A 15,626-nucleotide genomic window follows, 5' to 3' on the forward strand; every position below is an offset into this window, starting at 1 on the left:
GTTACCTGTGCGTCTATGCCGTTCTCAATATGACTGGTAGGGGAAGGGGTTAATTGAGGAGGGGGCCATTGTTGCTGTGGGGCCCTGCTTTCTGTGTGTCCTATGACCGAGATGTGACCATGATGAGGTCCGTTATGTAGGTTTCTCTCTTGTCACCTCCCTCCTTACATGGGCTCAGGGCGCCAGTTAACTCCGTGCTTGCAGGGGGCTGATCCGTGACAGAGTTAATCCCGGCCACTCACCATTATTTCACTTGCCTGAAATTACGGTCGGGTAAAAGCGTTTAAGTGCGTCTCAGCATCATTAAGAGTGGCAGCTCCGGCGGAGCGAGCGCATTACACACGCCGCATCCAGGAAATTAATTCTCTTCAATAAAGTCATTTTTAAGCCTCATATATTTCCCAATCTAAACATCTGTCAGCGATTCATAAACAGAATAAATGGATGAAAATAATCCATTACTGATATGCTGACACACTGAAACGCCGCCACCTGAGTGCGCCCACCAGACGACAGGTACATCCCTCAGCCGACATTAACCCCTGCTAACAAATGGCTTTTATATGACGGCGCGCAGCTATAGCCTGCACTCCGCACACAGATCCGCCCGCCCGCCGCAACGTACAGACATATTTCTTGATAAAAGGCGGCTCGCTACGTTGTGGTTATTTAAAGGCCCCATTTACATGGCGGACGCGCTACATGCAACCTTTCTCCGCGCGCATCACTCATGTGAGTCTCTTAGCGGCCGCGATAAAACAGCTGAAGAAAGCGAATGTCAGCGGCAGCCGGGAATTTATGTGGATGAGGGAATGTGGTGCCCCCCTCTGAGGGCTCGGCCATCACGCCACAACTCATACGAAAAATGTCACAGGGGCAACCATATTGTCACGGCTGAGGATGGGGGAAATCCTCAGCCGTGTGAAGCCCGGTGATGTTACGGCTGCTTGGCCATGAAGACAGGATTAGGGAGCAGGTCACCTCCTAAACGCATCCCTAACCTGACCCTGGCTCCTAGCTACATGAGCCAACCTTGATGGTAGGAGGGCCCATGCTCCGGAACCTAAAAGTCCCTGCTAGCCCTCAAGACGACCCTCACCTAGGAGCTGAGTAAGACAAGCCCACTCCTCCTAGACACGGAGGAGCAGGAGTCTCAACGGCCAAGCTGCAGGAAAAGGGGAGACATAAACAGCTCTATGGATATGGCAGGTGAACAAAGAGTTCCACCTACCTGCCACAGCCTTGCCGACTGGATCCCTGTGTTAGCAGGGTGCAGATCACAAACGCATCCCCACACAGGGACCCAGATCCATAGCTGCACAAAATCACATATAAACATCACACGGACATCACACATAACTAGAAATAACTTAAAGCGACATTATGGTTTAGACATAAAGGTTTATGACCACAGGGGTGGCTCTTACTGGCAGGTAGTAAATACATGAGGCTGCTCTCAGCTAAGCATGGCTGAAGCAACCTGCAGGCCTGCAAAAGCAGTGAGGCTTTATAGGCCAAGAAGCCACACCCCACAGTCGGACACACCCAGTGATCACACACACTAGGAAGGAGATTAACCCTTCCAACACCAGGGAAGGGAAAACACCACTTAAAGGGAACGTGCACACAATAACATAAAACGCAGTGCACACATCCACACATCACACACAAAACCGCATGCGCAGCGTAGCGAGCTGCATGGCACAGCTCAGCCTGCTACGCTGCCACATACATACTGTTGCCAGCGGCAACCACAGGTGAGGCCAATACCACAGCCCTCACCTGTGATTGAACACCAATGAAAACCGCTGACAACCACATGCGGTTCAGGAGTCACGGTCATAGCCATGGCCGTGACACTCCCACCCCTCAAAGCCCCCCCACCAAAAAAAGACACGTGAGGGACTCAGACAAGGGGATAGGAGAAGGGGACGTCCACTCTCAGTGCCGGTTCTAAAAAGGGGTCGCTGTCAGCTGCATCCTCTCCCGGCTCACACTAGCCAGTCCGACGAGGACTGCAGCCCGCACCAGCAACAAAGAGAAAAGAACCACTGAGAGATGGACGAGGGGACTCTCCACTCACGTCCCCACTCCAGTCGCTGCCAGCAGACACTCCTAACCAGCAAGCAGCCGGACCACCTACGGAGTGCTGCCAGCAAACGACCAGAGATGGGAACATGGAGAGGGACGAGGGATCCCCAACACGGACACGGAAGGAAAGGTGGCGGGGAATACGCCACCAACCGTGCCGTTAACGGAGAACCCCCAGGAACGCTCTCCCTCCGGAGAACGCGCATGCAGGCCACATGGATATGGCACTGCATGCTGCACCCTCTTTCGAAGGTATGCATACCGCATACCAAACAAACACCACGTGTTCTAAAAATCAGGGGGAACGCCAAACGAGGCAACGATGATGGCAGGGAAACGCCACTCACCGCGCCGTCAGAGGCGAAACCCCCAGAACGCTCTCCCTCCGAAGAGCGCGCATGTACCCCTTCGCAGACGGCGGTACATGCTTCACCCTCTTTCGAGGGATGCATACTCCCACCCCTCAAAGCCCCTCCCAACAACAAAAGGGGAAAGTTGGTGAGGCATAAGAAACAATGGGAGGGGGGGAGGGGAAAGACAAACAAAAAGGGGACACCAACACGGACAACGGTGAGCTGGGAATGGCGGGGAATGCCACTCACCGCGCCGTAAATGGTGAGCCCCATAACGCTCTCCCTCCGGAGAACGCGCATGCACCCCATCCGCAGATAGCGGTGCATGCTTTACCCTCTTTCGAGGGAGCGCCACGTAAGAGCGACTGTGGTCATACTGTCACGGCTGAGGATGGGGGAAATCCTCAGCCGTGTGAAGCCCGGTGATGTTTCGGCTGCTTGGCCATGTAGACAGGATTAGGGAGCAGGTCACCTCCTAAGGCATCCCTAACCTGACCCTGGCTCCTAGCTACATGAGCCAACCTTGATGGTAGGAGGGCCCATGCTCCGGAACCTAAAAGTCCCTGCTAGCCCTCAAGACGACCCTCACCTAGGAGCTGAGTAAGACAAGCCCACTCCTCCTAGACACGGAGGAGCAGGAGTCTCAACGGCCAAGCTGCAGGAAAAGGGGAGACATAAACAGCTCTATGGATATGGCAGGTGAACAAAGAGTTCCACCTACCTGCCACAGCCTTGCCGACTGGATCCCTGTGTTAGCAGGGTGCAGATCACAAACGCATCCCCACACAGGGACCCAGATCCATAGCTGCACAAAATCACATATAAACATCACACGGACATCACACATAACTAGAAATAACTTAAAGCGACATTATGGTTTAGACATAAAGGTTTATGACCACAGGGGTGGCTCTTACTGGCAGGTAGTAAATACATGAGGCTGCTCTCAGCTAAGCATGGCTGAAGCAACCTGCAGGCCTGCAAAAGCAGTGAGGCTTTATAGGCCAAGAAGCCACACCCCACAGTCGGACACACCCAGTGATCACACACACTAGGAAGGAGATTAACCCTTCCAACACCAGGGAAGGGAAAACACCACTTAAAGGGAACGTGCACACAATAACATAAAACGCAGTGCACACATCCACACATCACACACAAAACCGCATGCGCAGCGTAGCGAGCTGCATGGCACAGCTCAGCCTGCTACGCTGCCACATACATACTGTTGCCAGCGGCAACCACAGGTGAGGCCAATACCACAGCCCTCACCTGTGATTGAACACCAATGAAAACCGCTGACAACCACATGCGGTTCAGGAGTCACGGTCATAGCCATGGCCGTGACACATATTCTCTTCTCCAGTCACAGCCAAAGCTGCATTTACAATTCCACTGGATGGCCTACTGGTTGTGGGTTATCTACTCAGTGCAGACAGTGCATTCTGCAGCTCTAGATGTGACTAGAGTATAACTCGAGTTGTATAGTGTTGCCACAGAGCAGAGCGCATCCTCGCGGCGGTGGGTGACGGCGGACACTAGGACTATATATACCCGGCCGCTCGTCTGTAAATGACAAACATTTGTGGCTGAAGCTCTTTATCCTCTGTAATTCCTCCTGGAATCTGCTGAGTATCTCCACTATTTATAGGATTCTCACTCCTGGAAGTGGCATCACCCCCCCCCCCCCCTCTCCCCATAACAGCACCCGGGAGGACGCCCCCATGTGGACGCCAGAGGAATGTAAGGTGTTCACGATGTTAGACAGGATTAGATACATCACAGAAGGCTGTATCACACAGGATAGGATTAGATACACAGCCCAGCAGACAGTATCACATAGGATAGGGTTAGATACACAGCCCAGCAGACAGTATCACACAGGGTAGGATTAGATACACAGCCCAGCAGACCGTATCACACGGCATAGGGTTAGATACACAGCTCAGCAGACAGTATCACAAAGGATAGGGTTAGATACACAGCCCAGCAGACCGTATCACACAGCATAGGGTTAGATACACAGCTCAGCGGACAGTATCACACAGGGTAGGGTTAGATACAGGGGTTCGGTAATCCTTAGGCCAGCAGTACTTTACTGTGTAGGAGAGATCTGCACTACATTTTATCTGGAGAGCCACACTTATGAATACAATTCCAGAGCTACAGTGAGTACTGACACAGGCAGAACAGTAAGAGGAGGCAGTGTGTGGACGGATTCATATGTAAGACGTGTCCTGTGTATTGGTGGCCGGTACCTCTCATCCTGCCCACCTACCTGGAGCTGTAACGGGCTGAGTCCAGAGGCGGCGGCAGCAGCCATCGATGATGGAATGAACTGCACGGGGTAGTTATCACCTGTGGGAAAAACAATGGGGCAGGGTCAGACACGTTACAACATCTGCACCTCGGGTAACCTGGGCGTGATGAGGAGGGAGCCCCAGACCCGGGGATCACATACATAACCAAGAATGGGGAGGCAAAATGCATCAGTCACCTCCCCTTCCCCCCCCCCCCCCCCCAGTACCATGCCAACATCACGAGATCGGACCCCGGCCTCCTCATCTGTGGCCCCCGCTCCACTTCATCTAGGACAGATCACCCAGCTTTCCTAGGCTCCTGAACGGCATATCTTGCACTACTCTTGTATGGCTGCATGATGCATTCACCATGCTTTCGCTGGCAGCCATATTGGTTGTCACCCAGCTTTCCAAGTACCAGATACATCTAAGAAAGCTGACCTGAGCAGATAGCCCCTGACAGGCGCAGTAACTTCGTCCGTTATTACACAACCACTAATTCTATTTCTAATGACTGATGAAAACCGCCGGACACCCGCCATCACGTGCTGCCCCCGGGCCGGGTGCAGGTGCTCGGCTTTCCTGCCTGGTATCAACCTGTCACATTCACCGCTACAATGGACGATTAAACCGACAATAAATATAAAAGTCATTAGTGAAAGCAGCAACAATGTATCAGCCTCACAGATGAAGACGGGCAGCGAGCGGGGGTAGAAGAGCCCCCAATAATGACACTGGGAGGTAATTGTATCCGCTGGGTGAAGATAAGTGACACCTCGCGCCTCTGCCATCCTCTGTCATATTGTGACCTGTCTCTCTTAATTGATATGGGCGATGAGAGGGCGAGCGGACATTACACGCCGAGCGCAATTACACAAGCGTTTCATCAATTACTGATGAGAAGAAGAAAACTAACCGAAAGCGACAAACTCGTCACTGCTACATCACTGCAGACTAAACCTGGACACAACCGCAGACACATACATGGCTGAAGCCAGGAGGCCACACATCGTGGATATGGTGGACCCAGGAATAGCAGCACCAGAGCCGCCTTCATCCAACATCCCTGCTTGTTTTACACTTTTACACAGTCAGTGTTTGGTCAGTGATTTCCATCAGTGGTTGTGAGCCAAAACCAGGTGCAGCTCTAAACACAGGAGGAAGCCTTTCCATTATCTCTGTGCAGTCTCCACTCCTGGTTCTGGCTCACAAAACACTGAGGAAATACTGACCAAACACTGACTGTCTGAAAGCGGCATTAGATCTAGGGATTTCCAGGTTGGGAACAATCATCTTTACACCATGCTCCGTACAGTCATCCGATGAAGCAAAAACTTACTGCCCCCCCATCAGTACAGGATAAGTAATGTATGTACACAGTGACTGCACCAGCAGAATAGTGAGTGCAGCTCTGTAGTATAATACAGGATGTAACTCAGGATCAGTACAGGATAAGTAATGTATGTACACAGTGACTGCACCAGCAGAATAGTGAGTGCAGCTCTGTAGTATAATACAGGATGTAACTCAGGATCAGTACAGGATAAGTAATGTATGTACACAGTGACTGCACCAGCAGAATAGTGAGTGCAGCTCTGGAGTATAATACAGGATGTAACTCAGGATCAGTACAGGATAAGTAATGTATGTACACAGTGACTGCACCAGCAGAATAGTGAGTGCAGCTCTGGGGTATAATACAGGATGTAACTCAGGATCAGTACAGGATAAGTAATGTATGTACACAGTGACTGCACCAGCAGAATAGTGAGTGCGGCTCTGGAGTATAATACAGGATGTAACTCAGGATCAGTACAGGATAAGTAATGTATATACACAGTGACTGCACCAGCAGAATGGTGAGTGCAGCTCTGGAGTATAATACAGGATGTAACTCAGGATCAGTACAGGATAAGTAATGTATGTACACAGTGACTGCACCAGCAGAATAGTGAGTGCGGCTCTGGAGTATAATACAGGATGTAACTCAGGATCAGTACAGGATAAGTAATGTATGTACACAGTGACTCCTCCAGCAGAATAGTGAGTGCAGCTCTGGAGTATAATACAGGATGTAACTCAGGATCAGTACAGGATAAGTAATGTATATACACAGTGACTGCACCAGCAGAATAGTGAGTGCAGCTCTGGAGTATAATACAGGATGTAACTCAGGATCAGTACAGGATAAGTAATGTATGTACACAGTGACTCCACCAGCAGAATAGTGAGTGCAGCTCTGGAGTATAATACAGGATGTAACGCAGGATCAGTACGGGATAAGTAATGTAATGTATGTACACAGTGACTGCACTAGTAGAATAGTGAGTGCAGCTCTGGAGTATAATACAGGATGTAACATCCACGGGGCAATCCCAAGCCCTCCTCATGGCCACCGGTCTGGTACGTAGCAATTTGATGCTTTAACCATTAATGAATTCTAGGGGTATTTTGTGCTGCACTACAGTATTGCTGGCTACACCTACCTATATCGGCCCCGTCTTGTGTCAATTTGGACCCCCCTACAACATGGGGCCACTTTTAGTTTTTTTCCCAGGGCCACTTTAGGTTCCCAGTCTGCCCACGTCTCTAAAATTTTGTTGCTTCCTCTATATAAATATTATATATATATAAGAGACTTTCACATTATCAGGATTCCTGTGGACACTTTATGAACATATTGCGCTCCCAGTGAATACACCTACAATATTTTCAGTGACATTCAGTTTCCCAAATTGGGATAGAGCGCTAGAAGATAATACCCCCTCTTCCCAAATAACAGCATATACTTGAAGTTTTTGGTGAGATATATACTATTGAATTTATCGACACTATTGAGTCCTATGAATATAGGGTCGATCATATCTATCATAATATATGTGACTGTAATGTTGTATATTATTGCTACATTGTTCTTACAAATGTTATTACTTGTATTTTATGGGGATTTAATAAATATTTTCTGCATATGTCAATCTGGTTGCCAAGTGTATGAGTGCTCGCTCATTTTCCTATTACTACATTTGCCTTTAAGAGAGGGTGGGGTGATTCCCTCTTTATGAGCTTGCAGCACCATACCTTAACTACTTGCTAGTGAGCCACCACAACCTACCACTGTTCTCTATTTAAATGTTGGACATCAGAAATCCCTTGTAAGTAAAAGAGAAAATTACTGAACTACAGGTTCTCCTAAGTATAAGTCCCCACGCGGTGGAGTGACACTATGCATCAGCCGCAGCATGCGCTACTCTATGTTACGCTCCAGGTGCAGGAGCGGACTGGGAACATAACCGTTTTGTAGCTGGGTCCATATTGACAGAAGGCAGGGCAGACACATGTAAGCAGGGACAACGGAGGTAGGCGGGTTCAGCAATACCATAGTGCAGAATAAAATACCGCCCCAGCAGAACCAAATACCACAGTGCAGCACAATATACTGCCGCCAACACCACAGTATGAAATTCTACCATCGCCCCGAAGACGGCGATACAGTTGAATTCAGGAGGGCACCCGCAGCCGCTTTCCAGGTGCATAGGTGCCTGATCCTCCTACATTGAGGAGGGTTTGAGTAGCTCCCTGTGCATTGGCCCACCAGGAACTTTCCCTGTAGGGTCTATGGCCAGGCCACCCCTGTCCAGGATGTAGGATGACTCCAGTACTGTGGGTCTGTTCCCAGAGGAGTCCATGACGAGATCCTGGCGGCTGGCGGTGACTGGGGGGACAAGGCGCTTGATGTCTTTCCTGCGCCACATTTGCCGCTCAGAATGTAGCGCAGAGATTAATGTATTAAGTCTACGTGGGTAACTATGCGGAAAGTAAGACTTCTCCCCCATGAGGGACACCCAGCCAAGTCCCCATTAACAGGAAGTTTGAGAAGTCCCTTCCTAATCTGGCAGGCGCTTTGCATTTTGCCCATAATACCTCATCAGGCCATCGAGCACAGTATGCGCGGCGCACAGTCCACTAACAATTGGCTCCTGATTGCATATGACGATTTGCTACAATGGCTGCACTAACGCGATATTGTGCTGGACTCACACCGAGCAATATTCAAAATATCCCATCTTATTTTCTTCCTTCCATGTGGTTGATTTCACTTCGCTGATGATTCGCACCGTGAGCTTTTTTTTTTTTTTTTTTTTTACTCCCCTTGGAAACTAAACAAAGCTGCGGCGTCCGCGATGACGTTATATGTGTTCGGATCGGAATTGTGGGGTTAAATAATGTTCCCTTTATCTCCTGTGTTTGGTGTAAGAGAAGCGATGGTCGCAGGGGAAGCACTGGAAGTAATGATGCTTTAAAGAGGAAGAAAATAATCATTTAAACAAGCAGCGGGAACTATTTTAGGTACGATGCCCCCTCACAGGCCATGAATTATTCATCCACCGTCTTTGTCTTTCTGATGCCCCCCCCCCCCCCCCCCATCATATTATAGTGGATTTACTGCGCAATAAACACGCTTCTGTTTACAGGGATTCATCTGGCTTTACAGCGTCAGGAGTACAGGCCGGCCACCATGTTGGATTCAGGGAGCAATGTCACTAGTATGGATGATGAGTGCAGGGCAATCTTATCATATGAGCGCGGGGAGAGCGACAGCTATAGAGAAGGGTCGCAGTGCGATCTTATCATATGAGTGCGGTGAGAGCGACATCTATAGAGAAGGGGCGGAGTGCGATCTTATCATATGAGTGCGGTGAGAGCGACATCTATAGAGAAGGGGCGGAGTGCGATCTTATCATATGAGTGCAGGAGGAGCGACATCTATAGAGAAGGGGCGGAGTGCGATCTTATCATATGAGTGCGGGGAGAGCGACATGTATAGAGAAGGGGCGGAGTGCGATCTTATATGAGTGCAGGAGTAGCGACATCTATAGAGAAAGGGCGGAGTGCGATCTTATCATATGAGTGTGGGGAGAGCGACATCTATAGAGAAGGGTCGGAGTGCGATCTTATCATATGAGTGCAGGAGGAGGGACATCTATAGAGAAGGGGCAGAGTGCGATCTTATATGAGTGCAGGAGTAGCGACATCTATAGAGAAAGGGCGGAGTGCGATCTTATCATATGAGTGTGGGGAGAGCGACATCTATAGAGAAGGGTCGGAGTGCGATCTTATCATATGAGTGCAGGAGGAGGGACATCTATAGAGAAGGGGCAGAGTGCGATCTTATCATATGAGTGTGGGGAGAGCGACATCTATAGAGAAGGGGCGGAGTGCGATCTTATCATATGAGTGCGGGGAGAGCGACATGTATAGAGAAGGGGCGGAGTGCGATCTTATATGAGTGCAGGAGTAGCGACATCTATAGAGAAAGGGCGGAGTGCGATCTTATCATATGAGTGCGGTGAGAGCGACATCTATAGAGAAAGGGCGGAGTGCGATCTTATCATATGAGTGTGGGGAGAGCGACATCTATAGAGAAGGGGCGGAGTGCGATCTTATTATATGAGAGCGGGGAGAGCGACATCTATAGAGAAGGGGCGGAGTGCGATCTTATCATATGAGTGCGGTGAGAGCGACATCTATAGAGAAGGGGTGGAGTGCGATCTTATCATATGAGTGCGGGGAGAGCGACAGCTATAGAGAAGAGGCGGAGTGCGATCTTATTATATGAGTGCGGGGAGAGCGACATCTATAGAGAAGGGGCGGAGTGCGATCTTATCATATGAGTGTGGGGAGAGCGACAGCTATAGAGAAGAGGCGGAGTGCGATCTTATTATATGAGAGCGGGGAGAGCGACATCTATAGAGAAGGGGCGGAGTGCGATCTTATCATATGAGTGCGGTGAGAGCGACATCTATAGAGAAGGGGTGGAGTGCGATCTTATCATATGAGTGCGGGGAGAGCGACAGCTATAGAGAAGAGGCGGAGTGCGATCTTATTATATGAGAGCGGGGAGAGCGACATCTATAGAGAAGGGGCGGAGTGCGATCTTATCATATGAGTGCGGTGAGAGCGACAGCTATAGAGAAGGGTCGGAGTGCGATCTTATCATATGAGTGCAGGGAGAGCGACATTTATAGAGAAGGGGCGGAGTGCGATCTTATCATATGAGCGCGGGGAGAGCGACATCTATAGAGAAGGGGCGGAGTGCGATCTTATCATAGGAGCGCGGGGAGAGCGACATCTATAGAGAAGGGGCAGAGTGCGATCTTATCATAGGAAAGCGGGGAGAGCGACATCTATAGAGAAGGGGCGGAGTGCGATCTTATCATATGAGCGCGGGGAGAGCGACATCTATAGAGAAGGGGTACAGTGTGATCTTCTCATATGAGTGCGGGGAGAGCGACATCTATAGAGAAGGGGCGGAGTGTGATCTTATCATATGAGTGCGGGGAGAGCGACAGCTAAAGAGAAGGGGCGGAGTGCGATCTTATCATATGAGTGCGGGGAGAGCGACATCTATAGAGAAGGGGCGGAGTGCGATCTTATCATATGAGAGCGGGGAGAGCGACATTTATAGAGAAGGGGTGGAGTGCGATCTTATCATATGAGTGCGGTGAGAGCGACAGCTATAGAGAAGGGTCGGAGTGCGATCTTATTATATGAGAGCGGGAGAGCGACATTTATAGAGAAGGGGTGGAGTGCGATCTTATCATATGAGTGCGGTGAGAGCGACAGCTAAAGAGAAGGGGCGGAGTGCGATCTTATCATATGAGTGCGGGGAGAGCGACATCTATAGAGAAGGGGCGGAGTGTGATCTTATCATATGAGAGCGGGGAGAGCGACATTTATAGAGAAGGGGCGGAGTGCGATCTTATCATATGAGTGCAGGGAGAGCGACATTTATAGAGAAGGGGGCGGAGTGCGATCTTATCATATGAGCACGGGAGAGCGACATCTATAGAGAAGGGGCGGAGTGCGATCTTATCATATGAGTGCGGTGAGAGCGACATCTATAGAGAAGGGGTGGGAGTGCGATCTTATCATATGAGTGCGGGGAGAGCGACATCTATAGAGAAGGGGCGGAGTGCGATCTTATTATATGAGAGCGGGGAGAGCGACATTTATAGAGAAGGGGGCGGAGTGCGATCTTATCATATGAGTGCGGTGAGAGCGACATCTATAGAGAAGGGGCGGAGTGCGATCTTATCATATGAGTGCGGTGAGAGCGACATCTATAGAGAAGGGTCGGAGTGCGATCTTATCATATGAGTGCAGAAGAAGCGACATCTATAGAGAAGGGGCAGAGTGCGATCTTATCATATGAGTGTGGGGAGAGCGACATCTATAGAGAAGGGGCGGAGTGCGATCTTATTATATGAGTGCGGTAAGAGCGACAGCTATAGAGAAGGGTCGGAGTGCGATCTTATCATATGAGTGCGGAGAGAGCGACATTTATAGAGAAGGGATGGAGTGCGATCTTATCATATGAGTGCGGGGAGAGCGACATCTATAGAGAAGGGGCGGAGTGCGATCTTATATGAGCGCGGGGAGAGCGACATCTATAGAGAAGGGGCGGAGTGCGATCTTATCATATGAGTGTGGGGAGAGCGACATCTATAGGGAAGGGGCGGAGTGTGATCTTATCATATGAGTGCGGAGAGAGCGACATTTATAGAGAAGGGGCGGAGTGCGATCTTATCATATGAGTGCGGGGAGAGCGACATCTATAGAGAAGGGGCGGAGTGCGATCTTATATGAGCGCGGGGAGAGCGACATCTATAGAGAAGGGGCGGAGTGCGATCTTATTATATGAGTGCGGGGAGAGCGACATCTATAGAGAAGGGGCACAGTGCGATCTTATCATATGAGTGCGGGGAGAGCAACATCTATAGAGAAGGGGCGGAGTGCGATCTTATTATATGAGTGCGGAGAGAGCGACACCTATAGAGAAGGGGCGAAGTGCGATCTTATTATATGAGTGCGGGAGTAGCGACATTTATAGAGAAGGGGCGGAGTGCGATCTTATCATATGAGTGCGGGAGGAGCGACATCTATAGAGAAGGGGCGGAGTGTGATCTTATTATATGAGTGCGGGGAGAGCGACATTTATAGAGAAGGGTCGGAGTGCGATCTTATCATATGAGTGCGGTGAGAGCGACATCTATAGAGAAGGGGCGGAGTGCGATCTTATCATATGAGTGCGGTGAGAGCGACATCTATAGAGAAGGGGCGGAGTGCGATCTTATTATATGAGTGCGGGGAGAGCGACATTTATAGAGAAGGGTCGGAGTGTGATCTTATCATATGAGTGCGGGGAGAGCGACATCTATAGAGAGGGGGCGGAGTGCGATCTTATCATATGAGTGCGGGGAGAGCGACATCTATAGAGAGGGGGCGGAGTGCGATCTTATCATATGAGTGCGGGGAGAGCGGCATCTATAGAGAAGGGGCGGAGTGCGATCTTATCATATAAGTGCAGGAGAAGCGACATTTATAGAGAAGGGGCGGAGTGCGATCTTATATGAGTGCAGGAGGAGCGACATCTATAGAGAAGGGGCAGAGTGCGATCTTATTATATGAGTGCGGGGAGAGCGACATTTATAGAGAAGGGTGGAGTGCGATCTTATCATATGAGTGCAGGAGAAGCGACATCTATAGAGAAGGGTCGGAGTGCGATCTTATCATATCAGTGCAGGAGAAGCGACATCTATAGAGAAGGGGCAGAGTGCGATCTTATAATATGAGTGCGGGGGGAGCAGCATTAAAAGAGAATGAGACTGTAAATAAAGGGATTTTCTGAGACTTGGACAGGTCAATATCAGATTGGTTGTGGTCTGACAACCAGCACCCCTGTCGATCAGACATTAGCGCCAGAAAGCTGACAGAGGACGCAGCCAGAAGTAGACAGCGCCATACACTGTGTTGTGGTCGTGCCAGGTACTGCAGCTCAGCTCCCATTCAAAAGAATGTAACCCAGCACGGCCACGACACAATGTATGGAGCCTTCTAGTTCTGCTCGCTGATCACTGGGGGTTCTCGTTGTCGAACCACCACCAATCTGTTATTGAAAATTCATCCTGAGGATAGGTTATCAATATCTAGGTCCTGGAAAACCTCTTTAATAATAGTTATTTTCAGCTTGCATACGGCCACTGGCAGCCATTTTGTCTTGCCCGTGATGTCTTTGTAGACTCCAGGTTTGTACTTTTTTTTTACAATCTGGCCATGTGGGGGCGCCGCTCTACCAAGGCATCCCTCTGGCAAATGACAGTGAAGCGTGGGGCTGCGTGCTCGGAGATAGCACATGGCTCTCGTTCTACATGAACTGAGATGACTGAATATTCATTGTTTGATCCTGTCCAAATACTTGAGCAGGAATGAGCCGTATTCCTGTGAGCATGCCCCGACCCGCTGGACCTGTCTGCCAAACAATACCGCAGTTACACAACACACCTGTCAATACCGTAAGCTCTACCCGCACTCATATGATAAGGCCATGCTCCGCCCCATCCATATAATACACTCTACCCGCACTTATATGATAAGGCCATGCCCCGCCCCATCCATATAATACACTCTACCCGCACTCATATAATAAGACTGTGCTCCACCCCTCCATATAATACACTGCACCTGCACTCATATAAGGTCATGCTCTGCCCCTCCATATAATACACTCTACCCGCACTCATATGATGAGGTTATGCTCCGCCCCTCCATATAATACACTCTACCCGCACTCATATGATGAGGCCATGCTCCACCCCTCCATATAATACACTGCACCTGCACTCATGATAAGGCTGTGCTCCGTCTCTCCATATAATACACTCTACCTGCACTTATATGATATGAGTGCAGGTAGAGTGTATTATATGTACCTGTACTTATATGATAAGGCCATGCTCCGCCCCTCCATATAATACACTGTACCTGCACTCATATGATAAGGCCATACTCCACCCCTCCATATAATACACTGTACCTGTACTTATATGATAAGGCTATGCTCCACCCCTCCATATAATACACTGTATCTGCACTTATATGATAAGGCTGTGCTCCGCCCCTCCATATAATACACTCTACCCGCACTCATATGATAAGACCATGCTCCGCCCCTCCATATAATACACTCTACCCGGACTCATATTATAAGGCCATGCTCCGCCCCTCCATATAATACACTCTACCCGCACTTATATGATAAGGCCATACTCCACCCCTCCATATAATACACTGCACCTGCACTCATATAAGGCCATGCTCCGCCCCTCCATATAATACACTGTACCTGCACTCATATGATAAGGCCATACTCCACCCCTCCATATAATACACTGTACCTGTACTTATATGATAAGGCTATGCTCCACCCCTCCATATAATACACTGTATCTGCACTTATATGATAAGGCTGTGCTCCGCCCCTCCATATAATACACTCTACCCGCACTCATATGATAAGACCATGCTCCGCCCCTCCATATAATACACTCTACCCGCACTCATATGATGAGGTTATGCTCCGCCCCTCCATATAATACACTCTAACCCCACTCATATGATGAGGCCATGCTCCGCCCCTCCATATAATACACTGCACCTGCATTGATATGATAAGACTGTGCTCCACCCCTCCATATAATACACTGCACCTGCACTCATGATAAGGCTGTGCTCCGTCTCTCCATATAATACACTCTACCTGCACTTATATGATATGAGTGCAGGTAGAGTGTATTATATGTACCTGTACTTATATGATAAGGCCATGCTCCGCCCCTCCATATAATACACTGTACCTGCACTCATATGATAAGGCCATACTCCACCCCTCCATATAATACACTGTACCTGTACTTATATGATAAGGCTATGCTCCACCCCTCCATATAATACACTGTATCTGCACTTATATGATAAGGCTGTGCTCCGCCCTCCATATAATACACTCTAACCCGCACTCATATGATAAGACCATGCTCCGCCC

General features: G+C 49.4%; 1 protein-coding gene across 1 annotated transcript in view; it reads right to left on the bottom strand.

Annotated features, from left to right (window-relative positions):
* The window catches only part of SOX6 (SRY-box transcription factor 6), a 298,295-nt gene that overhangs the window by 42,143 nt on the left and 240,526 nt on the right, over positions 1-15,626 (bottom strand). The window contains 1 exon segment of the mRNA XM_040410826.1: positions 4,723-4,802. Within this exon segment, the coding sequence (XP_040266760.1) occupies positions 4,723-4,802 (80 nt within the window).

This window comes from Bufo bufo, chromosome 10 (genome assembly GCF_905171765.1).
Source record: "Bufo bufo chromosome 10, aBufBuf1.1, whole genome shotgun sequence".
NCBI classification, from domain to species: Eukaryota; Metazoa; Chordata; class Amphibia; order Anura; family Bufonidae; genus Bufo; species Bufo bufo.